Raw genomic sequence first — 25917 nt, forward strand, 5'->3', positions numbered from 1 at the left:
CCTGCTTTTTGATTGAAGATAAGAGTCTCATAGACTTTCCTGCTCCAGCTATCTTCAAACTGTGATTCACAGTTCTCAGCCTCCTGAGTAGCTAGGATTACAGGGGTAAGCTACTGGCACCCAACAAGGCCAGTCATTCTTGCTTTTCATTTCCAAACCTGACCCCAGTTAACAACCAGAGGAAACCCCAAGACCTCTGTATGCAAAGCTCAGTCTCAGTCAATAGCACCAAAAAAGGAAGAAGTGCTGGGGTTCCCCTCAGGAAAGGGATGTGAGGTCAGAGGTGAGTCTCAGAGTGGTCTGTGACTTGGCAACCACTCAGTAAACAGGACGTGGGGCCCTCACAGAAAGCTATGCTCAGAGGAAACAGTGGACAGGGCCAGTCCTCTCACCTGCTGGGATCAATCAGCATATCTGCAGAGCTGGGAGACACAATTCACAGATGAACAAGTAAGAGCTTGAGGGATGTAGGCCTTAGGCCCTATTAAGGCTCAACCTTCCTGGGAATCAGGGCTCCACTTACTTTTCATTTTATTGTATTGTGTTTTTTTTTGTCGCTTTTGGGGCTTGAACTCAGGGACTGGGTGCTATCCCTGAGCTTTTTGCTCAAGACTAGCACTCTACCACTTTGAACAGCTCCACTTCTGGTTTTCTGATGGTTAACTGGAGATATGGGGACTTTTCTGCCCAGGTTGGCTTCAAACTGCAGTTTTCAGATCTCAGCCCCCTGAATGGCCTGGATTACAGGTGTGAGAAACTGGCTCCAGGTCTCTACTTAGGTCTCCAATGATGAGACTGGAAGGAAACTTAATTTGCCCTTTCCAGCTCAGATGGTAAAACTGCCCTAATAAAATCATCCTTGATTTTGAGAAATGCAGGTCAGGAAGTTCTTCCTTGTATTTGCTTTACTGGGTCAGTGTAGTCTTCACCCATGGCCCATGCTTCTCTGGGGCCAAACCAGTCACATAGAATTTCCCTCACGGTAGAATTTTAGTCCACAAGTGGCCCTACAGCAATGTAAGTTTCCTTCTAAACACCTCTCCAAAAGTTCAAAAGCCTTTGGCTGCCTGAAGTACTTCCATCTAGCACCTATCTGGTTTAGATGCCCTATGGTGGCTCTGGTCACACTCACTCACCTGCCCAGCACTTGCCAACTGGTGTGGAATAGGAAATAGGACCCATAGAAGTGAGGTGGATGAACAGGACCTGTGCCTGGCCTTTGCCAGAGCTGAGGCTTTTTCTGGGGTGAGGGTGGTTTATGGGCCCTATGATGGGGAGTGGACTATGTGGGTAAGGGCCTAGCTCTGTAACTGCCAGTATCCGGGCCCTTGAGTAGGGACCTGTCCCCGGCCCGTGGGATCTGCTTTTTCTATAGTCTGTCCATTGAGCCAGTCATGTCATCCCTCCCTTATCCTCCTGCCCCAGGACTCTGGACCCTTTGGCTGGTAACTGTAGCTAGAGCCAAGTCCCAGCTGGGCACTGTAAAAGGAGCACTGAGCTTTGTGCCAGCTGTGCGACTTGGAATAAGTCACCTACCCTCTGGGACTTCTGTTTCCTCATCAGTAAAATGATGAAACTAAGGCCTTCCCTGGGGCTCCAGGAAGGATGAAGATGACGCCTGTGAATGGCAGAACCAGCATCTCCAGAGCTGGTATGGCCTCAGTTCCTGACTCCACCTGTCACTGAATCAGAGCCAAGGGCAGGCTTCTGGATCTTGCACTGTCAGCTCTGCAAGGGAATCTGAAAGCCATCACTCCTAGAGGCCCTCTCCTCTAGATGACTGCTGGGTCCTTTGATCTTACATGGCAACTCCCTGTCTGTCACCCCAAGGGAAGCTGTAGTGTGCAGGATTTCTGCTTTGTGAGCTATCTTGAGTGTGAGCCTTAGCTCTGCCCCAGGTTGGGTTTTTGGCCAAGGTTGTGGCTTCTCTGAACCCCAGTTGTTCTTCTGCAAAATAGGGATAATAATCTCTCTTCCTCTCACCAGTCCTTTCCTTTCCTTCCTCCCTTCTCTCTCCTCTCCCTCCCCTATCTCCTCTTTTCTCCTCTCCTTTCCCCCTTTCCCTCTCCTTCCCATCCTTCTCCTCATCTTGTCTCTCTCCCCTCCCCACATTGTTTTTACCTTACCCTATCCTTCATCTTACCTCCCCTTAGGTTTGCTTTGCTTTCAGTCACCTGGGTTGGAACCCCGGACCAGCACAAGTATTCTACTACTGAGCTAAACCCTATGTTGTTTCCTCCTCCTCCTCCTCCTCTTCTTCCTCCTCCTCTTCCTCTTCCACCTCCTTCTTCTGTGTGTATGTGTTTGTGTGTGTGTGTGTGTGTGTGCATGCGTGAGTGCACCCACGCTCCTGTCCTGGGCACTGTCCTTGAGATTCCTTTGCTCAATGCTAGTGCTCTACCACTTGAGCCAGAGCTCCATTGTGGGGCTTTTCTAGGGGATAGTTTATTGGGGATAAGAATTTCATGGACTTTCCTGACTAGGCTGGCTTCAACCCATGGTCCTCAGATCCGCAGCCTCCTGAGTAGCTAGTATGTTTCTTTTTCAGTGGGGTTGTTGTGAGGGTTAAATGGTATGTAGCAGGTCTTTGAGAACTCACAGTAAGCTGGTAAGCTGTGGTGTGTGGGCCTGTCTGTTGGTCACATACACAGCTAATGTCTTACCATTAGCACATTATCAGAGGCTCTCTAATTTTTCTGTTCCCTGTTTGTGGAGAAACTAGATTTTGAGAACCTCTGAAACTATTGGTACTTCTGGGCTGAGCCCTTTTCAATCAGTTTCCTTAGTGCTCTTGCTTCTGGGGCAAGACCAGGCAACCTCTTCTCCAACCAATGCTTAAAATTCTTTGGGGGTGAGGTGGGGGAGGGGGGGCAAAGGCTTTTGTTCATAGTCTGAAGCTTTGGTGAGCTTACTAAACCTTGTACTTGACTTCTAGGCTCCTTATGGTATAAGTAGAACTGGAGTCTTCCCTAGCAGTAGTGCTGGGACAGCCAAAGCAGAGGGGAGGTGGGCAGAGGAGGAAGTGGGGGTGTGTGTAGGGAGGAGGAGGGGTGTGAGGGGGGCCTGGGGGCCTGGAAAGGGGATGGAGGAGTTTATGTCTGGAAGGCTCCTGGGTGAGCAGATCTGAGGCCTTCTCTTGACAGACACAGGCAGGTGGAAGGCAGAGTATTGGGCACCATGCCTGGAGCAGGCTCAAGTTGGTGAACTACTCTGTGGAATCTCTTGCTATCTCTCCATCTTGGCAGAGCCCCCAGTCCACTGCTCAAGTCTCCTTCCTTGTGTTGCAATGGGGCTGGGGTTTCCTGTTTGCCCGGGGGCACTTCCTGCTGATCTGAGGAGGCTGAAAGAAGTGCCCTGTCTCCTCTATCACTACTCGGTTGCAAAGTGAGTCCCTTACCACACCTGACCAACTCAGTCCTTTACACTGGAGTATGAACCACTAGTCATCTAACTTTGTCTTCCAACCCAGGAGATCTAGATTGTTCCCCAAAGGAGGGTAAGGCTCAGAGAAGAGTTAGGGACAGGCCCCAAAAGGGGAAGCTGTGGGTTCCAGCAAACATTTCCTGTGTATCTAGAGCCCCAGCTGACTTCCTGACATTTGTGACTTGGTACCTTCGTTTGCAAACAGGCTCTTTGCACTCACTGCCTGTACCTGCTGATCCTTGGCAACACTCCTTGGAAATATTAATAATGGGAGTGGGTGCTGAATATGCAACTCAGTTGGCTTTTAGATGACTCTATTCTTTCCTTTCTTCAATGATTACCTTGAAGTACATTTTATAGAGTCACCTGGTAGTGTCTAGATCTGTCCCTCAGACTTCATGGTGTTTCTCAGCACTGGCTGGACCCTGACGTGATCTGGGGAAAAAGGCACTTATAGCCTGGACATCTGGATGTTTGAAACAAACTCTTTCCCACCCACTTCTCTGCCCCAATTGTGGAAGGGAAAGGTCACATGTCTTAAGGTCAGCTGCTTCCTCCTCCTATCCCCATTCTTGGTTTAAGCCAGGCCTTTCCAAGGGCCTGAGCATCCTGGAAATTCCCCAAGGAAGGCCATCTGTGCCCTAAGTCCATCTGTCCCTTCTCCTAGGTGTATATTCTCTAAGACTAGGGCTACCCTGGTCCTGAACATTAATTATTGTCCTTCCCCCACTGGTCAAAGCTGAGGTGGAGGTGGGGTGAAGATGGGATTCATTTCTGTTACTCAACTGGGAAAACAGTTCAAGAAACGAGGAACAAAAGCATGGCCAGGCCACTGGTGGCTCAGGCCTATAATCTGAGCTACTCAGGAGGCTGAGATCTGAGGAATGGGGCTCAAAGCCAATCTGGGAAGGAAAATTCAGGAGATTCATCTCCAATTAACCACCAGAAAACCAGAAGTGGCACAGTAGCTCAAAGTGGTAGAGTGCTAGCTTTGAGCAAAAGAGCCCAGGGACAGCGTCCAGGGCCTGAGTTCAAGCCCTGCAACAGCAACAACAACAAAACAGCCACCAAAGGGGCTCTCCATCTGCCTCACTTTGGACTTTCCCATCACAGGCTGGGGATTTCTGTTCTGCTTTTTCCCCCTCTCCTCTGAGACTTCTCAGACAGCAAGTAAGATGAAAGATACTTAAACTGTAGTTTCTGTCTGGTGTCAGACTCTCTGACTATGGGGTGGTGAGGGCATCAGCATTTGGAGGAACCAAGTTGCTAAGTGCAAAGGGATTCTACTGCCTGTGGCAAGAGTTCTAGGGCCTTCCCCACATCCTGGGGCTTTTTGAGACTTGGCATCTGCTTTCCTCACAGGAAGTTGAGCCTTCCAATTTCTAAGGGTTGGACTCCAGGGGGAGGCCTCCAGTGGGAATTTGGAAACACCTGAGATTCCTTGCAGCAATGGTGCCAGCGGTCCAGAGCTTGCCGTCTCCATTGCATGACTATGCCTAGTGCCAGGTGCGTCCTGCATGGGCAGCTCCTTGCCCAGCTTGGCATGGGTGGGGCACGCTTCAGTTCCAACATGGGGCTGCTGTGGTGGACGCTGCTCATTTCTTAGCTGCCTCTGTATCCTGAGACTAGCTTTTATAGGGAATGCCTGTGAGCTCACCCCTCCTCCCAGGGGTGGCTCTCTACCGCTGACCAACTGGCACAGTTATAATGCCCCACAGCTGGACAACCTTGTGCTACTCTCTGCCACTCAGGGCCCTCTTGGCAGGTGGCTGGCCTCTGGAGGGACCCATGCCAGTCTTAGCTCCAATGCTGCTTGACCCTGCTTCCCTCACTCCTAGGTTTCTCTTTAAGACACTTCAAGAGTGCCAGGTGCTGGGGTTGGGAAGGTGGCTCAGTGGTAGAGTGCTTGCCTCACATGCCTGAGGCTCTGGGTTCGATTCCCCAGCACCACATAAACAGAAAAAGCCGGAAGTGGTGCTGTGGCTCAAGTGGTAGAGTGCTAGCCTTGTGCTGAAGAGCTGAGGGACAGTGCCCAGGCCCAGAGTTCACTACCGACCAAAAAAAAAAAGAGTGTCAGGTGCTAATGGCTCACACCTGTAATCCTAGCCACTTAAGAAACTGAGAGCTAAGGATCACTGTTCCAAGCCAGCCTGAGCAGGAAAATCTGTGAGATTTCAGGCTGGGAATTGTGAGGCTCAGGGAGGAAGCTCTAGACCCAGCTAAATGCCGTGAAAAGGGCCAGCTGAGCATGAGCACCCACAAACACTGGCCAGCTCCTATAAATGAACACTGGCCCAGCCAGGGTCAGCAGGGACAGTTCAGAGGAAGCAATAAGTTTGGGTGAATATTTAGGAGACATGGGCCTGAGGAGAAGGAGAGGGACACCCACAGAAAATGAAACACAGGCTCAGGTGGCTTTCTGTGGAGGGATTTGTCACAGTTAATGTGGTGAAAGTGTTCATTTACAAGAATATTCCCATGAGTCTTTGGAAAGACCCTGCCCCCTAAATTGTCTTTGAATCAGGCCACAAGTTATAATAGAGCCAGGTGCCAGTGGCTCACACCTATAGTCTAGCTACACAGGAGGCTGAGATTTGGGGATTGAGGTCAAAGCCAGCTGGGGCTGAAAAATTTGTTAGACTCTTTTCTCCAATGGATCTCCACACAGGACAAGCTAGGTCCCATTGGCAAACTGGATGATATCACCAAAGCCAGAACACTCTGTCAAAGCATGAAGCTGGTGTCAGAAGGGAAAACTGACTGGTGAGGAATTATGTGAATAGAACCTGAGAGACTAATATCCCATCTAGTGAAGTCCAACAATATTTACATCTTCCAAGGTATGGGTTTGTTAGTTTGTTTTTTTAGCAGACCTTTTTTGGTGAATATACACTGCAATTCAATATACTTCATTTTCTAAAGGAATTTTTCCTAAAAACATATACTGGTTTAGAATTCCTGAGGCAATAAACAATCCTGTTCATAAGAGGGAGTTCAATAGATTTAAATGTTTTAGACTCTCAAATATCAGCTTTATATTAATCATTTATCTGTAGCTTGATACCTGTAATCCTTACTACTCAGGAAGCAGAGATTGAGAGGATTGAAGTTTGAGAGAGGCCAGTGTGGCTACAAAACATGAGACCCATCTTAATCAATAGCTGGACACAGTGGTATGAGCCTGTCATCTTAGTTGCTTGGGATGTGTAAATAGGTAGATAAAAGTCCAGGCCAGGGGCTGGGAAGGTGGCTCAGTGGTAGAGTGTTTGCCTTGCATGCCAGAGGCCCTGGGTTCGATTCCTCTAGCACCACATACGCAAAAAGAAAAAAGCCGGAAGTGGCGCTGTGGCTCAAGTGGTAGAGCGCTAGCCTTGAGCTGAAGAGCTGAGGGACAGCGCCCAGGCCCAGAGTTCAGGCCCCATGACTGGACCCCTCCCCCCCCCCAAAAAAAGTCCAGGCCAGCAGCCTAGGCATATATGTGAGATTTTATTAGAAAAATGTAAACAGGGATGGGGATGTGGTTGAAGTGGTAAAGCATCTGCTGAGAAAAATACAAGGCCTTGAGTTCCGTCTCCAATATTACCAAAAAGATATATATGCATAAAATCTGATTCCTTTCTTGTTCCTTTCCTTGCTCTTTCTCTCTCTCTCTCTCTTCCTTCCTTCCTTCCTTCTTGCTTGCTTTCTGTTGTGGGGTCTGAACTCTGGGCCTGGGCACTGTCCCTGAGCTCTTCAGCTCAAGGCTAGTGCTCTACCACTTGAGTCATAGCACCAAGTCTCACGGACTTTCCTGCCCAGGCTGGCTTTGTACCACAATCCTCAAATCTCAGCCTCCTGAATAGCTGGAATTATAGGTGTGAGCCACCAGTGCCCAGCTTGTTCTCTCCTTTATGAACCTAAGATAGACGAGGTATTTCAATCCTATGCCTGAGTGCTGGTTGATGTGTTCCCTCTCCTCCCATTCTTTCCCATCACACTGTGGGACACGATGCTTGTAAATAATTCTTACAAGCAGTTTGGAGCACAGAAGGGCTTCATCGGTTCTAGATAATCACAGGGAGCGCAGAAGGGCTATTAGCAGCTGGCTGAGTGAAGCCCTCTCTCCAAGGCCACAGATGTTGGCAGCCACCCTTAGAGGAAATCTCCAATTGAATCCACATTCCTACCCCATAAGCCATCTTCCTCTGACCCTTCCTTGTGTGAGGAACAATACTCTGTTTAGGATATAACTCTAAATTTCCGGCCCTTTGTTACCACTGCTGCTGTTTGCCTTATACTGTATGTAAATTTAGCTGTTTTTTTTTTTTTTCTCTTCAGCTGGCTGAGAGTAGACAGAGATTTGTGGTGGTGGTGGTAGTGGTGGTTGGAAAGTTCATGAAGAGATACAGGTGTCCTTGAGACAGAGGGGTTGAGTCCTAGATTCATTTACTTCTCATTTCAATCCAACAACATGGCAGATACATTTAAATAATTTCCTAATATTCCTCTCCTAAGCAAATATAATAAGAAAAGAGGTATATGGGGAAAAGTCAAGCCAAGACAACATGATAGGGCAACATAAACTTGGAGGCTGGATTTATTGCTATGACCTTAGTAAGATCACACAATAGCTAGAGGGTTGTAGGGTCCCACATTTGGGACCATCAGACCACTTTGCCAGTACTCGGATTTGAACTCAGAGCTTTAAGTTTGCTAGGCTGGTGCCTTACCACTTGAACTCCCAGTAGGACTACTTGCTTTGTACCAATATAGTAAATAAAAAATGATCATGGGCTGGGCATCAATGGCTCACAGCTGTACTCCTAGCCACTCAGGAGGTTGAGATCTGAGGGTCATGCTTTGAAGCCAGCCCAGGCAGGAAAGTCCATGAGACTCATATCTCCAATTAACCATCAAAAAATTGGAAATGGAACCATGGCTCAAGTGGTAGAGCTATAACCTTGAGCACCAAATCTCAGGGACAGTGCCCAGGCCCTGAGTTCAAGTCCCAGGATGGGCACACACACACACACACAAACATATACATATGCACATTCAATACAATCATGGAAATAGAGCATATTTTCACAGATTTATTAATAATTAGAAGTAATATTTTTCTGTGAACATATCCTTTGTTCATCAAAAGGGTGTTCTTCCTCATTCATTTATTCATTTAATTTATTGTTCAGATTCTGGGGCTTGAACTCAGGGCCTGGGCACTGTCCTTAAGCTTTTTTGCTTAAGGCTAGCTTCACTTCTGGTGTCTGGTGGTTAATTGGAGATAAATGTCTCACAGATTTTCCTGCCCAGGCTGACTTTGAACTGCAATTCTCAGATCTCAGCCTCCTGAGTAGCTAGGATTACGGACATGAGCCACCAGCACCCAGCTCAACATTTATAATATTGATACTTGCATTATTTATTTTGCTGGAAGGAGTAGAGAGATTTTGCTTCCCTATCTTCCCCTTTCCAAAGGCCTGTCCATTTTCTAATGACATTTATTTGGTTAATCTTTCCCCTGCTATTTAGAAATATGGCTCACATTCTATGTTCCCAGATATATTTGGGTCTATTTCTGTAGGCTATATTGTTTCATTGATTTGTCTATTCTTTCCTCTAGTACCAACTAGATTTAATAACTATAGAGATGGCTTACCTTCTCTAATTGGTAGTCTCAGTACATTTAAGAGGATATGATATCAAAAGGGTATTATCTTCAGAGCAGAGCAGATTGCTTTCAGATGTAAAGCAAAATTACCAAATTATAGGTTATGATGGAGGCAATGAACAAAGAGAGAGTCCTGTAAGAAATTCAGCCAGTGAATTAGAAGATTAGATGGAGCATTCTGGGAAAAGAAGGGATGGAGAATATAAGTGAAAATGGTATGAGACTTGGAAAGATAGCTTAGGATAGATGGATAGATGTGTGGGTGGATGGATGGATGGATGTTTGGAAGGGTGGGTAGATAAATGGAGGAATGTATGGGTGAATGGATGGATGTGTGGGTGGGTGGATGGATGGACAAGCCTAGACAAAGGAAGTAAGAGTTTACAAAAGAAGCCAGGCACTGGTGGCTCATACCTGTAATCCTAGCTACTCAGGAGGCTGAGATCTGAGGATTGCAGTTCAAAGCCAGCCTGGGCAGGCAAGTCATGAAACTCAGAAAACAGGCAGTAGCGCAGTGACTAAAGTAGTAGAGCACTAGCCTTGAGCTGAAGAGCTGCGGGGCAACGCCCAGGTCCAGAGTTCAAGCTCCATGACCCACAAAAAAATAAAATAAAAATAAAGAGTTTACAAAAGAAGAAGCAAGAACAAGAAAGAGGAGCCATAACAACAACAACAAAAGGATTAGAATAACCCTCTTACTAGCTGAAGACAGATTCTTGTGTTCAGGATGAGGAGAGTATCATTGGACAGACATATTCATCAGTATTCATCTCATCCCAACTGAAACCAGGCTGTGGAATTGTCTGGCGGAGCTCCCATGAACTTCATGTGGTTTAAATCAGGCTCCAGGCTTCCCTTCCTCCAGCTCCCACCACCAGCTCCTGGCTCCATTGACTGGAGTTTCCTCCAAGTATTCTGAGCTTCCAGAGATAATAGAACAATGCTGTACCTCTTCTTTTCCCTCCTCCTACAGAGTCTCCTCTTCTTCGACCAACTGGGCTCTTCAGAGCCCTGACGTAGTCCTCTCTGTTCTCTCCCTGGTGACCTCATTAGATCTTGACTTCATAGGCTTGCACACAGCTCCCCATCCTGCACAAGTTGGAGTGTGTGTTTCTTGTGCTTGGACACATTACCCCTCACTTTAGCAGTGTCTCCTCATCTCTTGACTCTTAGTTGGAAGACTCTAGGATTCCCCCAGCCCCCATTCAAGTCCAGATTAGGAGTTCTTCCTGTGTGCTGCATAATAATACATTATTTATTGAAACTTCAGAGAAGCCCTCTGTGTTCTTAGAGTCCCACTTTTGGGTATACAAATGGGCTATGAATTTTCTGAGTGGAACTCGGCTCTCTGCCCCCTCCCCTGGCTACTCCTTCCTTCGGAGGCCTCTGTATTGTTTCCTGTGGTTGTCATAACAAATCACCAAAACTCAGGGGCTTAAAACGACATGGGTTTATTGTCTTACAGTTCTGCAAGTTAGAGGTCTAATGAGGTTCTCATGGGGCTAAAATCAAGGTGTCAGAGAGGGCAGGTTCCTTCTGTTTCCAGAGACACATGTTGCGCTTATCGCAATGATATCCATGTGGAAGTGTTCAGGGAACGTACCTTACGTGTGCTATTTAGTTTGAAATGCATTTCAAACAACATGGACTGGCAGCTGCCAAAAAGAATGGATGGATAGATAAATAGACATGTGATAGAATACGATATTAAAATATTAAGGATAGACTAGTCATGATTTCAAGGCTATTCATTGTCTTGTTACGTTTCATTTTCCATCGCCTCTTTTTTGTCTATCTCTCTGTCTATTATCTATCCCTTTTTGGTTCCAAGGCCTGGACACACTGTTACTTAGCTTTTAACCACTTGATCCAACCTCTAATTCTGGCTTTTTCCTGATTACTTGGAGATAAGAAATCTCATGTACTCTTTTCCCTGGCTGGCTTTGAACCTGGATCCTTAGATCTCAACCTACTGAATAGCTGGGATTATAGATGTGAGCCACTGGGGACTAGCATGATTCTTTATTTTTATGTTTCAAAATTCTCTTAACAAAATGAAAAAAAATCCACTGGTATTATTACGCAGATAAAACCAGTTTTTATTCATTGGTCTTCATCTAAATAAGTGCCAGTGGTTCCCAACTGGAAGGGATATTTAGTACTATCTGAAGTTGTTTTTGGTTGTTCTGACCAGGGTGATAGTACTGGCATCTAATGGGTAGAGGCCAGAGAAGCTGTTAAACATCTTCCAATGCCCAGGACAGGTCTTACTATCAAGAGAAATACACCCCAGATGTCAACAGTGCCAAGATAAAGAACCCTAGACACATTTATGTATCTGAATATGTATGTTCATATACATGAATATGTGTATGTGCATCTTTTACTTTTACATATATTTAAATAAGATTCACAGCTTATCTGCATTTTTTCAGAATGCAGTTATTTCCCTAAATAATGAAATTGCCTTTCACAGTGTCCCCCGCCTCTTTTTTTTTCTTGTGTTGGTCCTGGGGCTTGAACTCAGGACTTGGGCAATGTCCCTGAGCTTTTGTGCTCAAGGGTAGCACTCTACCACTTGAGCCACAGTTCCATTTCTGGCTTTCTGGTGATTAATTGTAGATAAGAGTATCATAAGCTTTCCTGCCGAGGCTGGCTTTGAACCATGATCCTCAGATCTCAACCTCCTGAATAGCTAAGATTACAGGCATGAGCCACTGGTGCTGGGCTATGGTGTTCCATTTTGATGCTGATTGTAGATCAGCATCACACAGCTCAATGTGGGTGTTCTAGGTGGTTTCCCATCCCTAGAAAAGTCTTGCTGTTCTTGTCAGCAGAGTTTCTGTTTTGTCCTGTGAAGGTTCCTTAGGAAGGAGGCTCACAGATTGCTCTTGGGACCAACTTGGGTGTCGGCATTCTCTGGGACTGAGGCATTTGTTCTTGGAATAGCCAAGGATTGGCATTTTTCTTAGCAGCATTTTTTTTTTCTCCTAAAAGCCTGCAGTTAGCAGAGGCAGCAGCCAGGAATGTGGCATCTCACTAGCCCTGGCCCAACATTGGGCAGCCCAAGCTGCGGGTCTTGAGGAATAGGAGCCATGTAACTGAGTTTTTGTCTTCTTTCTCCCCTTGCCACCTGCTGTCCAAATCCTTCCAAGTTTCCAGAGACACAACCTGCCTGATCAGTCTTCTTCTTTCAATTATAGGCCTTTCCTGCTGAGGAAAAGAGAAAAAGAGGATGGACTACAGCCCTCAAACTTCGCTAGTCCCATGTGGACAAGACAAATATATTTCCAAGTAAGATTTTTTTTTGGGGTGTGGGCTGGCATTGGGGCTTGATTTCAGGGCCTGGGTGCTATCCCTTAGCATTTTTGCTCAAGATTAGTACTGCTGTACCATTTGAACTACACCTCCACCTCCAGCTCTTTGGTGGTTAATTGGGAGATAAGATTCTCATGGACTTTTCTGTCCAGGCTGGCTTTGTACCATGATCCTCACATCTCCACTGAGTACCTAGGACTATAGGCATAAGCCACCAGTGCCTGGCTTGGCATAGGGCTTTTTGGGAGGGAGGGATGTAGGGGTTCATTGCTGTTGTTTTTTCCTGCTGTAGTGTTGTGTCTTCAGCATTAGACTCATGGTAGAACTTTATAAATGGGAACCATTGGAAGAGGAGTGGCCCTCGTGCATCAGAAAGGATGTGAGAAGGATCAAAATAGCTGAACATGCAGCCAGGCTGCAGCTGTAGATAAAAGCATGCCCCTAAGCCTAGCAAAGGGAAGCAAGGAGAAGCAGGACAACAGTACCTTTTAGGGGCTTAACTAGAGGTGAATCTTGGAAAGTTTTCAGAAAGAGGAATTAGCTGATGGCTACTTGCTATGACCTGAATGTTCACGTCCCCTCACTATTCATTTGTTGAAATCGAACTCTGAAGGTGATGGTCTTAAGAGGGTGGGCCTTAGAGGGGTGATTAGATCATGGGGATGGAGTCCTTGCCAGTGGGGTTAGTGCCCTTTGCAAAGAGGCCTGAGGGAGCTGCTTGAGGGATGCAGGGAGAAGGTGCGACCTGTGAGGAATTGGCTCCCACCAGATACCAAGTCTGAAGCACCTTGACCTTGTACTTCCCAGACTCAAGAATTGTGAAAAGTGAATTCTGGTTGTTTATAAACTCTTCAGTCTATGGTGGTGTTTGTTTTTGTCCCTCCCCCCCATGCCAACAGCCTGAATGGATTAAAACACTGATTACTATGTCATGGGGAAGGGAAGGGTGTGTGTCTTGGCTGCAGTAGTGTTTCCTGGGGCTGGTTCTTGCTAAAATTGGGCTTAGAGCTGGGTGCTGATAGCTCATGCCTGTAAATCCTAGCTTCTCAGGAGGCTGAGATCTGAGAATCACCATGGTTCAAAGCCAACCCAGACAGCAAAGTCCGTGAGACTCTTATTTCCAGTTAACCACCAGAAAACTAGTAGTGGTGCTGTGGCTCAAGTGGTAGAGTGCTTGCCTTGAGCTGAAGAGCTCAGGGACAGTGTCCCAGCCCAGAGTTCAAGCCCTAGGCCCAACAACAACAACAAAAAAGTAAAAATTAAAATTAAAAAATTGGGCATAGATGCCTTCTGAATGGAAGAGGTTCATTGCTTTCTGTGCATTCATGCCTCCACTCAGAGTTTTGCTTTATTTTTTTTTTGCTAATGTGACAGAATTGAGCCAGAATTGATTCCTCCTGCCTGTTATATTAGAGAGCCAGGGCTTCATAGGCAAGCACCCTACCTCCATTCCCCCGTCAACGTTTTTTCCATTGTAAGTTTGAGAATATATTTTTATGTCCAGCACAGGAATTTTACATATTGGCTGTTCCCCTTCTTAAACAACCACAAAACACAAGTAAACAACAACAACAAAACCCCCACAAAACAAAACCAAAACCCCCTATGTTTAGTTTATCTGAGACTATAAATTGTGTGTCGACACACCTGCAGATACAGATGGGGGCTGTATGAGATTCAGAACATTCTCATCCTTTCGTCCTTCCCCAGGGACTCCACCAGCCAGGACTTTCACACCATGGTTTCTGCAGCATGCTCATCTTCAGTTTTAAGTCATTTGCAGTCACATTCTTTGCTAATTCATTCCAGCTGTGTACAGTTGACTCCTTCATGTAGGTTTAGCTTGTCCTGTGTTTCTGGGAAATTCCAGTGGATTTTTTTTTTTGACTTCTCATGTGGTTTGAAGGACTGAACTCTGTCACCCCCTACCTGGGACCAAGTGAAAGCACACGGCTGGCAGCATCTTCAAGTTCCTGCACCCCCCAAGAAGTACAGCGGCATGCACTTTTAGATACTTGGAAAGCCCTTCTATCAAGAATAGAACAGTGCCAGGGCCCAAGCCCTCTCCTGCTCACTTCTCCTTAGATGACCCATTTTCTGAATCCTTGTGCCTGTTACAAAGTTTATACAAAAGGCATTGTACAATATATTCTCTTCAGGCTGGGAAGGTGGCTTAGTGGTAGAGTGCTTGCCTAGCATGCATGAAGCTCTGGGTTTGATTCCTCAGTACCACATACACAGAAAAGGCCAGAAGTGGTGCTGTGGCTCAAAGAGGTAGAGTGCTAGCCTTGAGCAAAAGAAGCTCAGGGACAGTGCCCAGGCCCTGAGTTCAAGCCCCAGGACTGGCAAAAAAAAAAAAAAAAAGTATGGTACAATATGTCCTCTTTGCTGTCTAGCTTTTTTTTTTTTTTTAACAGTACTAGGGATTGAACTCAGGTCTTGTGCTTGCTAGGCAAGTACTCTCCAGTTTGAGCTGTCTTCTGCCTCTCTTCTTTCTCCCTCTCCCTCTTCCTCTCCTTCCCCTCCTCTCTCTCTCTTCCTCTCTCCCCTCTTCCTTCCCCCTCCCCATCTGCCAGTCCTGGGACTTGAACTTTAGGGCCTGGGCACTGTCCCTTAGTTTTTTCCATTCAAGGCTGGCCCTCTACCAATTGAGCCACAGCTCCACTCTGGCATTTTGACAGTTAAGAGATAAAGACTCTCACAAATGTTTCAGCTGGAGCTGGCTTTGCACTGTGATCCTTAGAGCAACTTTTCCTGAGTAGCAAGGATTACAGGCGTGAGCCAGTGGTACCCAGCTGGTGGGGGAAGACAGTGATGAGATGGTTTTGATGGAACTTTGTATGTGCACACACCTGGATGGATACACCTGCCCAAGGGCAGGCTGGCAGTGAGAAATGGGGAGCTGTATGACCTCCACTAAGAATGTTGTCTTCTTTCTGACAGGAATGAACTTCTCCTGCATCTGAAGACCTACAACTTGTACTACGAAGGCCAGAACCTGCAGCTCCGACACCGAGAGGTGCTGTGACCCCCCCCCCCCAGGGTAGACTGGGCTGTCCCTAGAGGGCAGGAGCCTTCCAGTCCTTGTGTCTTAGCTTCCCACAGTCCCTGACTCTTTTTGCTATAGCAAACAGCCTCACGTAAGACTCCAGGGGGAGTCCCTGGGTGTGGGCTTGGTTTTGTTCTGGAAAAGATGAATTTCTGTTCTCTGCTGTGGGAGTGTAACTGGGCAGCAGAGCCTCACAGGGGCATGTCCAGGGGGAGAAGAAGATGTCCATGAAGGGACTCTCTGCATGCCCTAGCAGCTGTCCTCTAGTTGGTCAGTGACTGTTTTGCACTCATCTGGACCCATGTTTTGTCACTGTCGTAACGGCCTTACACAAACTCTGGGATAACGTGAAGCTCTTCTCCCTAACTCTGGCCCTGACTGCTTTTTTTCAAAATGCTCCCTGCTATCCTTCTGGCTTTTCCCTGTCCCTATCCTGACACTGAGCTTATCCTTCCTGTATCTGTTTCTGGAGAGCCAGTGGATCAGATAGATAGTGGTGGAGTAATTTATACTCAAGTGTTCTTGACTGATAAGAAGGCCTCAGGAATACCTCCTCTCAAACACATTTTCAGGTTATCAATTTTCCGTGGCAATTGAATCCACAGGAAGAGATAGCAGATGGTGGTGGAATTTCAGCTGCAAAGGCAGACTGTTTGAAGATGGTAGAGGGGATGCTGTGGGCTAGGCTGTGAACCTCAAAATGTAAGCTCTCCACTTAGGCCAAGTCTTATTGTGGGTTAAGTCTACCCTGCAATCACACAATGTGTACTGATGCCAGGCCTGGCCTCTGGAAGGGCTTTCACCAAGCCTTTTCCCCAGAATCCCCAAATGCCCTTCCTTTTGCTCCCTGCTCCCAGGGATATATGCCTTTGGTCCAGGTTGGTTGCTCATGGGGAAGATATCATTTTACCCCAGGGGTGGGGGAGGAGGGAGGCTTGTCCTAAAGTGGTGACTATGGCCAAGTCTCATACCTCTGAGGCCTGTCCATAAACATGGGTCCAGAGATCTGGAAGAAAGAAAGCTGGCCCTTTTAGACATTGTCCTCAAAACTTGTAATCATTAGTGACGGGGAAGGAACAAGACTGTGATCCATAAAGTAGCTCTCCTGAGTGGGTCCTGTGGAGTCACTCGTGAGAGTGCTCTACTGTGGAAGGGCCAGAAGCGTCATCCACATCTCTGCGCTAGGACGTAGCCACGTCCCGAGGCGAGCTTCACATTTCTCTTCTTGTTTAGTCAACAACCTTTGAGTACAAATCTGGGAATCCCGCAGGATTTAGGCTCTTCTTGGAGTCATAATATAGCATATCACCTTCTTACAGACGCTGGGAAGTTCTGCTAAGAAATTTGATTAACACTGCCTCTCCCAGATCATAACCACTTGACATCCTTTTAAGGCAACAGTTCGTCTGTTGGAGGAGGTGGTGTTTGTTCTGCAAATAAACTTGAAATATTGCTTTAAATTCCCTTCACCCAGTATAGCTAATGACATATTATTTTCCAGAGCAAGGGAGGGGTAAGTAGCCAATGCAAAGATCCAATTCCTGATTCAATTAGTATGGCTAGTAAGGTATTCTGGATTGTTATTATTATTTTGACAGAACTGGGGTTCTGAACTCAGGGCCTTGTACATTTAGGCAAGGGCTCTACCATTTGAACCATACTCCAGTCTTTTCTTTTTTTTTTGTCGGTCGTGGGGCTTGAACTCTGGGCCTGGGCGCTGTCCCTCAGCTCTTCAGCTCAAGGCGAGCGCTCTACCACTTGAGCTACAGCGCCACTTCCGGTTTTCTGGTGGTTTATTGGAGATAGGAGTCTCACAGTCTCTCCTGCCCGGCTGGCTTTTAACCGCGATCCTCAGATCTCAGCCTCCTGAGTAGCCAGGATTACAGGTGTGAGCCACCAGCGCCCGGCTCCAGTCTTTTCTTTTGTTTCAGTTTTATTGTTTTATTTTTCTGATACAGTCTAAAAGTCCTTTTACCCAGTGCTGGCATGGATTATGATCATCTCATTTAAGCTTCTCTTATTTATGCTTTCCATATAGCTGGGATGACAGTGGATGTCCCCATACTCAATTTTTTTTATTGGTTGAGATGGGAGTCAGGTTTTTTGGCCTGGGCTGGCCTCAAATCACAATCCTCCAAATCTCCACCTCCCTAGAGTACCTAGGGTTATAGGTATGAGCCACCTTGACCAGCTATCTTCTGACTTTTTTTTTTAAGTACTCAGTATTAAAACAACAAGAAAGACTTGATAAATTGTACATGCATGCTTGAATTTTATAGCAACCATCTTGTTTTGTGGTGCTGGGGATCAAACCCACAGCTCTGTTCATAGGGGGTAAGTGTACTACCACTAACTGAGCTACACTCCCAAATTCTTCATAGCTGCCTTTGTGTTGACTTTTTTTTTTTTTTGCTTATGTGGTGCTAAGGAATTGAACCCAGGGCCTCAGGCACGCAAGGCAAGCACTCTACCACTGAGCCACCTTCCCAGCCCCTTTGTGTTGACTTTTAAGGTCAACTTCTTCATGTCAGGGAGCTTTTTTTTTTTTTTGTCAGTCATGGGACTTGAACTCAGGGCCTGGATGTTGTCCCTGAGCTTTTTTGCTCAAAGCTAGAACTCTACCACTTAGAGCCACAGCATCACTTCCAGTTTTCTGGTGGTTAACTGGCAACTGGAGTGTCATGGACTTAACTCTTTGGGCTTGCTTCAAACCCTGATCATCAGATCTTAACCTCCTGAGTAGCTAGGATTATAGGCATGAGCCACCGGTGCCAGGTATCAGGGAAATTTTTAGCAGAGTATGCCTTGGGGCTAGGGCATATGTGAATGTCATTCACATCCTGTGACTATAATCCCTGTACTTTCAGCTTGAACACATGAAGGATGTCATCTGTGTGTGTGTGTGTGTGTGTGTGTGTGTGTGCACACGTGTTGTCCTGGGGCTTGAACTTTGAGCTTGGGCACTGTCCCTGAGCAATTTTGCTCAAGGCTAGGGCTCTACCACTTGAGCCACAGCTCCACTTTTGCCTTTTTTTGGTAGTTTATTGGAGATAAGAGTCTTGCTCTGGCTGGTTTCAAACCATGATCCTCAGATCTCAGCTTCCTGAGTACTAGGATTACAAATGTGAGCCCCCAGTGTCTGGCTGAGGATGTCATCTTTTGTACCCAGTGTGGTGCTGGCTTTAGCAAGGGCTTTTCTGGGTTCATCAGATGGATTGCTTCATGGCAGGAAGAAGATGAGTTCATTGTGGAGGGGCTGCTGAACATCTCCTGGGGGCTGCGCCGTCCCATCCGTCTACAGATGCAGGATGACAACGAACGCATCCGCCCCCCTCCATCCTCTTCCTCCTGGCACTCTGGCTGCAACCTGGGGGCTCAGGGGTGAGTCAGGAGAGGTGGGATAAGGGGGGACCAAAGTATTTGGGGGCTTCTGTATGTTCTCAAGTGGTAAATGCCATGGGCTTCCAGCCAGCTTGATCCTGGCTCCTTTGCCCACTTGCTTTGCCTTGTGATGAGGAGCAAGGGGCCAGCAATGGAGTAATTGGATCTCAACCTTTCTGCACAATTATGGATGGATGGAGGAGGGAGAGGAGAGGGAGGAGGGGAGGTGCTGAGGGGGAGGGTTGTCAAGGACAATAGTGTGTTCTCCCTTGTGGAAAATTCCAGTCTCTGGTTGTGTTGCTAGTGGCTTGCTAGGCCAAGCCTGCAGGCTCTCCCCTCTCACCCCTCCCCAGGACCACATAGGACACTGAGAGAGCTTGAATCTTCTGACCTGACACTGGCACTCTTGGGGAGAATCTCTAAGGTCAAAGGAACATTTCTTCATCTGAGACACCCCTTAGAGGTCAGCCATGGGCTGTTCGCCACCTGCAGTCTGGGAAGTCCCCTCCTCTGGTCCCCACTGGGAGGCATGTGGAGATTGTGTCTGCTCCTCCTCAATCCATCTCATGGCTACATCAGAACTAGCTCAACCCTGCCATGATCAGAACTAGCTCAATGTAATCTTGCCAGAACCAGCTTACAAGTTGTTTTTGAGAAACTGTCACCCCTGGGGTAAACCAAAACTCAAAACATCCATGCTCTACCTGATAAGAGGATTGTACTCCTGACAGGAAGGCTTGATGGCATAAATAAAACTGAATTCTCCTACTTCTCTGAGTGACATTTGGTTTCTCTTCAGTCTGTTTTCCTGTAACAAAACAAATAACCAAATGCATGCATCTAATAAGGTGTGCTCTGTGTGTGTGTGTGTGTGTGTGTTTTAGGGACTTTGGGATTTTCTTTGTTTCTTCTTGGTTTTCTTTTTCTTGCACTAGGCATTAAACTCAGGGCTGTTTGCTTTCTAGGCAGGTATTCTACCACTTGAGCCATGATTCTAGTCCCTGCTTCATTTTTGGTGCCAGTACTAGGGCGTGAACTCAAGGCCTGAGTTCTTTCCCTTAGCTTTTTTTGCTCAAAGCTAGTGCTCTACCACTTAAGCCACTTACAGCTCCATTTGCAGCTTTTGTGTATTTAATTAGACATTTTCTGCTTGGGTTGGCTTCAAACCATGATTCTCAGATTTCAGCCTTCTGAGTAGCTAGGATTCCATAGGTGTGAGTCACTAGTGCTTGGCTTTCCTGCCTCTCTTTGGGTTGTTTATTTTGGAGATAGGATCTTATTTTCTGCCTGGGCCAACCTGGACTGTGTTCCTCCTACTCGTGCTTCCCTGGGTCACTGGGGATGATTCAAGTGCACCAGTGCACCCAGCCACTGTGCTTCCCCGTAGCTGAGAAAACAGGTGCACATTACTGCACTCAGCCATTGGTTGAGATGGAGTCTCACAACTTTTCTATGTCGACTAGCCTGGAACAGCAGTACCCTGATCTTCACCTCCTAAGTAGCTAATATTACAGGCTTGAGCTACCACACCCATCCTGGACATGGACTTTTAGGATCAAGTGACTGGCTTTGTTCCCTCTCAAAACTTGCTGATGTTGGCTGCATTCAGGCCCAAGCTTGGGTGGAGTATGCTGGCCCCTGCTTGGCCAAAACCACAGTGATGTGTTCTTTAGTTTAAAAAAGGGTTAGGCCATTTCTGTTGGCCACACGGAACATTTTGTTAAATTCCGTTGCCAAATCTATCTTTCCCTACATTTGAGAGAATGACCCTGGGGCTTATCTGGGTTCCTTTGCAAAGAATTTATGAAGGACTGGACACTGGTGCCTCATGCTAGTAATTGTAGCTACTCAGGAGGCTGAGATTTGTGAGGATTATGCTTTAAAGCCAGCCTAGATGGAAGTCCATGAGATTCTGATCTCCAATGAATCACCAAAAAACTGGAAGTGGCACAGTGGCTCAAAGTGGTATAGTGCTAGCCTTGAGCAAAAGAGCTCGGGGACAGCTCAGGCTCTGAGTTCAAGTCCCATAACCAACAACAACAATAAAAAAGAATTTATGGAGAAAAGTCGTGGCCCATCTGATTGGGTAACCTTTTTTGGCCAACTCCTAACTTTATAGCTTTAAGCATTTTCACCATGCTTGATTTCCAATGGGCAAACCCTGCTTGAACCTGAAAACTCCATCGTTACATTCGATTTCCTAAGTGAGAGGACTTTAAAAATTCCATTTGATCATGGGGCCTTGGGCTGGGCTGCTGAGGGGCCCTTCAATCTGAGCACTTGTTTATTCCCATTTGTCTGTGCCATCAAGCTGGTCTTGATTGGCTCTTGAAGTCTACAAATAAGTCGAGAGTTTTCAGGAATGTGTCCTGGATGCCAGAGAAACCTGAGTGCTTGTATCACTGTGTTCAGAAAAATGCCGATGCCAGAGGGCACTGGACCAGAGAGTGGAATATGGCTGCCTTGGGTACTAAGAAGTCATCACAGATCTTGAGAGGATGCATTCTGGGGTTCTTAAGGCAGCGAGTTATAGTACAACAGATATTCTTGTAGGCACCAATGGCTCATGCCCTAGCTACACAGGAGGCTGAAATCTGAGCATTGCAGTTCAAAGTTGGAAGTGCAGGCCGAAAAATCTATGAGACTTATGTCCAATTAACCACCCAAATGCCCAAAGTGGGAGTGTAACTCAACTTGTAGAGCACCAGACTTAAACAAAGAAGCTAAGGGGCAGTGCCCAGGCCCTGAGTTCAAACCCCAGTACTGGCACACACGCACATGTGCATGCACACAAACACACAGAAATTGAGATTTTTTCAATTTTATCTTCCCTTAAAATCATCACCCCTGGATTACGAGGCCTGTCCTGGGCTCATGAAGCCCAAACCTTTCTCACAAAGTCCAGTCCTTTGTAATCAAATGTGATTCTCCTTCCTGGCCATTGCTTCCTGTGGCCCTTTCTCCAATGTGACTAGGGACTCTATCCTTGCAATACTGTGGATACTGTTAGCAGTTCCAAGGTTTCCCTGACCCTCAGAGTGGCCAATCGATTATCCTTCATTTCTTGTAGATGCCAGAAGCAGTTTCTGATTTATTCCTCTCACAGAAATGAATTCAGACTGGAATCCTCTTCCAAGAAACAAATGACTGTTAACCAGGAGTTTCAAATAAGCCACAAACCCTACACATGCTTACAAATTCCGTGTGGGTAATACACACGCTTAGTCCTGAGGAGTTCTCCTAGCGAGGCTTACAAACTGGATGTTTGCACAGCTCCAGATGCTAAGAAAGAACATCTTTCTTCTCAATTCCCTGTTCTCCACCCAGTGCCCAGCCTGGGAGTGGGGACCACCTCCTGAGGTGCTCAGCATCGTCTTCCTGCATCCTTCATGGCCTGATGTGCGCTGGTACCTGGTCTGGCACTAACTAAGCTTCTTCTTGCAGGATGCAGTGGGGGAGTGAAAGGATGTCTTTGCAGAGACTAAACCAGGTTTCCTTTTGCTTGTTTTCTACCCACAGCACCATTCTGAAGCCCCTCACCATGCCCAACATTCAGATCTCCGAGGTGGATGCACCTGAGAGCGACCAGACACCAAGCCCCACAGGTACAGGAGGGCACAGGGAGAGGAGACTCGGGGTACGTGTCACTGGGGGACACCTGCTATAAACTTGGTTTGCTCAAAAATATCTCAAACTCTCTTGCTTCAGGATTGGGAAAGTATTAACAGGAGACCATTAAAATCTCTTACCTCCAGTTGGTGACTCACACCTATCATCCTAGCTACTCAGGAGGCTGAGATCCTGGCTCAAAGTCAGTCTGGAGATTCTTTTTTTTGTATTTTATTTATTTATTTATTTTTTATTTGTGAACATACTGTACAGAGGGGTTACAATTACATGGGCAGGATAATGCGTACATTTCTTACCAAGCATTGCAGCCTCCTCCTTTGGTTTACCCTTCACATCCCTTCCCAGCCTCCCCCCTCCCCCCCAATCCCAACCCTTCTCCTCCCCCCCTTTCAGCCTGGAGATTCTTATCTCCACCAGAAAACCAGAAGTGGTGCACTAGTGTTGAGCAAAAAGAGCTCAGAAATAGCCCCAAGTTCAAGTCCTACAACCAGCTAGAAATAAAAATTTAAAAAAACTCTTACCTTATCTACTTACTGGTTGAACTTTCCTCTCTAGAAGCCAGCAGAGCACATCCCTCCCCAGTCAGTCTGTGCAAATATGAACAATGCTCACTCACATTTCCTTTGGAGCTGGATGAAATTTCTTCTTTTCCCCTCTTTATACAAGCTACATGTTTTAGCAACATGTTCTGGGATTACAGCACATAAATACATAAAGAACTTCTTCATTGTGTGTATGTGTGTGTGCCAGTACTGGGGCTTGAAATCAGGGTCTGGGAAGTACTTGTTACCTTTTTCTTTTTCACTGAAGGTTGGTGCTCTACTACTTGAGCCATACCTCCAGTTCTAGATTTTTGGTGGTTAACTGGAGCTAGTTTCACAGACTTTTCTGCCCAGGCTATCTTTGAACTGTGGCCCTTAGATCTCAGCCTTCCTGTTTCAAAGTGTACAATTCAGTGGCATTAAATACATTCATAATATTGTGCAATCACAACCATTTCCAAAACTTATTTCATCTTATAAAACTGAAATGAAGGGTTGTAGTTTAGTGATAGAACACCTGCCTCTCCTGCACAAGGCCTTGGATTCAATCCTCAGCCACTGCAACATTATATATGTGTGGGTGAGTATATGTGTGTGTGTATAGGTGTAACTCAAGTAATAGAGGACCAGCCTTGAGTGGTAACAGCGATGATTCTGAGTCCCTCGTAGGAGTGGATTCACATAGTCCTTGTCTTTTGGAGGACCAGTTCATTTCACTCAGCTTCATCTCCTCGAACTCCTCCATGGCCTACCAAGGTCTTTAGGTCATGCTGGTCCTGTGCCAGGCACTGTTCTACGTACTGTAGCTGTATTAACTCTTCCAAACCTTCACTACTTCCCCAGACTCTAGGGGCCTGAAGCCTGTGCAGGAAGACACGCCGCAGCTGATGCGCACGCGCAGTGATGTGGGAGTGCGTCGCCGTGGCAACGTGAGGACGCCCAGTGACCAGAGACGAATTAGACGCCACCGCTTCTCCATCAATGGCCACTTCTATAACCACAAGGTAGAGTGGGATGGAGAGGAAAGGGAAGGGGCCAGCCTGGGGAGGGAGGGGGGGGAAGTGAGGTGACATGCCTTGGTGGGCATCTTGTCATCTCCGACCAGGGTCTCCTGGTTCCTAGTGGGACACTTGATAAGCCTGATAAGCCATGTGCTGTTCAATGATGGGGCTGTGGGCAGGCCACAGGTTCTTCTTGCTTTCTGAGGGATCAGAGATCTCAAGTCAGGAAGTTCCTTCCCTCCCAAGGCAGTGGATGACTTGTGGGGAGGGGGGAGAGGGGGGTATAAATCAGCACCCAGCAGTAGCCTTGAAAACCCCATAAATATGTGGTCAATAAATGCCCCAATCCAGTCCCACCTAGGTCAATCTGCATGGTACCGTCTCTCTCTGACCCCGTGTCTTCTGAGTCAGAATCAGTGTCTATTCTGACTGTCCCTAGTTAAGAGCTGTCTGGCATCAGAGCTCTGCGCTGCCCACTCCACTCCACCCCAAGTTGGATGGCCCCTCCTTTCCTCTGGCTTCTTGGTTCAAGTCCTACATGTTAGAAGCCAGTGGAGCATGGTCAGAGGCCTCTTGTGGCCCAAGTCCCCGGGATGTGGCTTTATGAGCACTTTGCTTGGAGAAGAAGTGGGATTCTCTCTCCCAACCCTGCCTCAACAGACCTCACCTGACCCCCACCACACACACACACCCAGAAGGGTTTGGGGGACTGACTTAGGTGGCCTCCAGAGATGCTTTGAAGACAGGCGGAAGTTCTCCACGTTGCCAGGAGGCTCCTAGGGAGCACGTTTTGCGCTCTGCTGTCAGTGTGCCCTGTACCACCTGGGTTTTAGTGCTCTCGCCTTGTTCCCCCACTCCTATTCTGAGCACCCCCTCTATTGACAGACTTCAGTGTTCACGCCAGCCTATGGCTCCGTCACCAACGTCCGCATCAACAGCACCATGACCACCCCGCAGGTCCTGAAGCTGCTGCTCAATAAGTTTAAGGCAAGTTCCCCTGCTGTCTGTCTGTCTGAGGCATCCCGGTGGGAAGTGGGGGTCTATGGAAGTGTGTGGTTTGGAGGTACTGGACAGGGGATTGGGTTCTCTAGACTTACTATGCATGGCCAGGTCTCCCAGCAGTAGACCTTCCCAAGCTTCTTAGAAAAGCAGATTCTTGCCAGGTGCCAGTGACTCATGCCTGTAATCCTCATAAGTAACTAGGAGGCTGAGATATGAAGATCATATTCAAAGCCAGCCCAGGCAGGAAAGTCTATGAGACTCTTATCTCCAATTAACCACCAGAAAACTGGAAGTGGAGCGGTGGCTCAAAGTAATAGAGCACTAGCCTTGAGTGAAAAAGCTCAAGGACAGTGCCCAGATCCTAAGTTCAAGCCCCACAACTGACAAAAAAAAAATATTACAGTCACTGAGCAACATGGCATACACCTGTCACGTCAGCCTCTCAGGAATCTGGAATCAGGAAGATGAAGGGTCTAAGCTAGCCTAAGCATACACAGGACTGGATCTCAGCAGAGGGAGGTAGTTGTGGTTGCAGTACCTGTCATCCCAAAGACAGCTGGAAGCTGTTGTCCAGATACAGGCTCCAAACAAATTAACCAGAACAAAAAGGGTTGGAGATGTGGTTCAGTGGTCCAGCACTTGCTTAGCAAGCATGAGTCTCTGAGTTGAGTTCAAACCTTAGTACAAGAAAAAGTTGCTAGCTGGGCACAGGTGCATATGCCTGTAGTTCCAGCTACTCAGGAGGCTAAGGCTTGATTGCTTTAGTCCATGAGTCCAAACTAGTCTGGGAAATATCGTAAAACCCTATCTCAAGAGAAAAGAATCAGGAAGTGGCGCTGTGGCTCAAGTGGTAGAGCGCTCGCCTTGAGCTGAAGAGCTGAAGGACAGTGCCCAGGCCCAGAGTTCAAGCCCCACGACCGA

The 25917-nt window shown here is 47.0% G+C and overlaps 1 protein-coding gene across 1 annotated transcript in view; it reads left to right on the plus strand.

Annotated features, from left to right (window-relative positions):
- Positions 1–346: 346 nt before the first annotated feature.
- The window catches only part of Rassf2 (Ras association (RalGDS/AF-6) domain family member 2), a 33810-nt gene continuing 8239 nt past the window's right edge, over positions 347–25917 (plus strand). Inside the window, exons 1-7 of the mRNA XM_013011000.1 lie at positions 347–450; positions 12277–12367; positions 15335–15410; positions 18670–18821; positions 22341–22426; positions 23837–23997; positions 24880–25000. Coding sequence (XP_012866454.1) covers positions 12309–12367; positions 15335–15410; positions 18670–18821; positions 22341–22426; positions 23837–23997; positions 24880–25000 — 655 coding nt within the window. The 5' untranslated portion in view covers positions 347–450; positions 12277–12308. The remainder of the gene's footprint in view (positions 451–12276; positions 12368–15334; positions 15411–18669; positions 18822–22340; positions 22427–23836; positions 23998–24879; positions 25001–25917) is intronic.

This window comes from Dipodomys ordii, unplaced genomic scaffold, assembly GCF_000151885.1.
Source record: "Dipodomys ordii isolate 6190 unplaced genomic scaffold, Dord_2.0 Scaffold13, whole genome shotgun sequence".
Lineage (NCBI taxonomy): Eukaryota > Metazoa > Chordata > Mammalia > Rodentia > Heteromyidae > Dipodomys > Dipodomys ordii.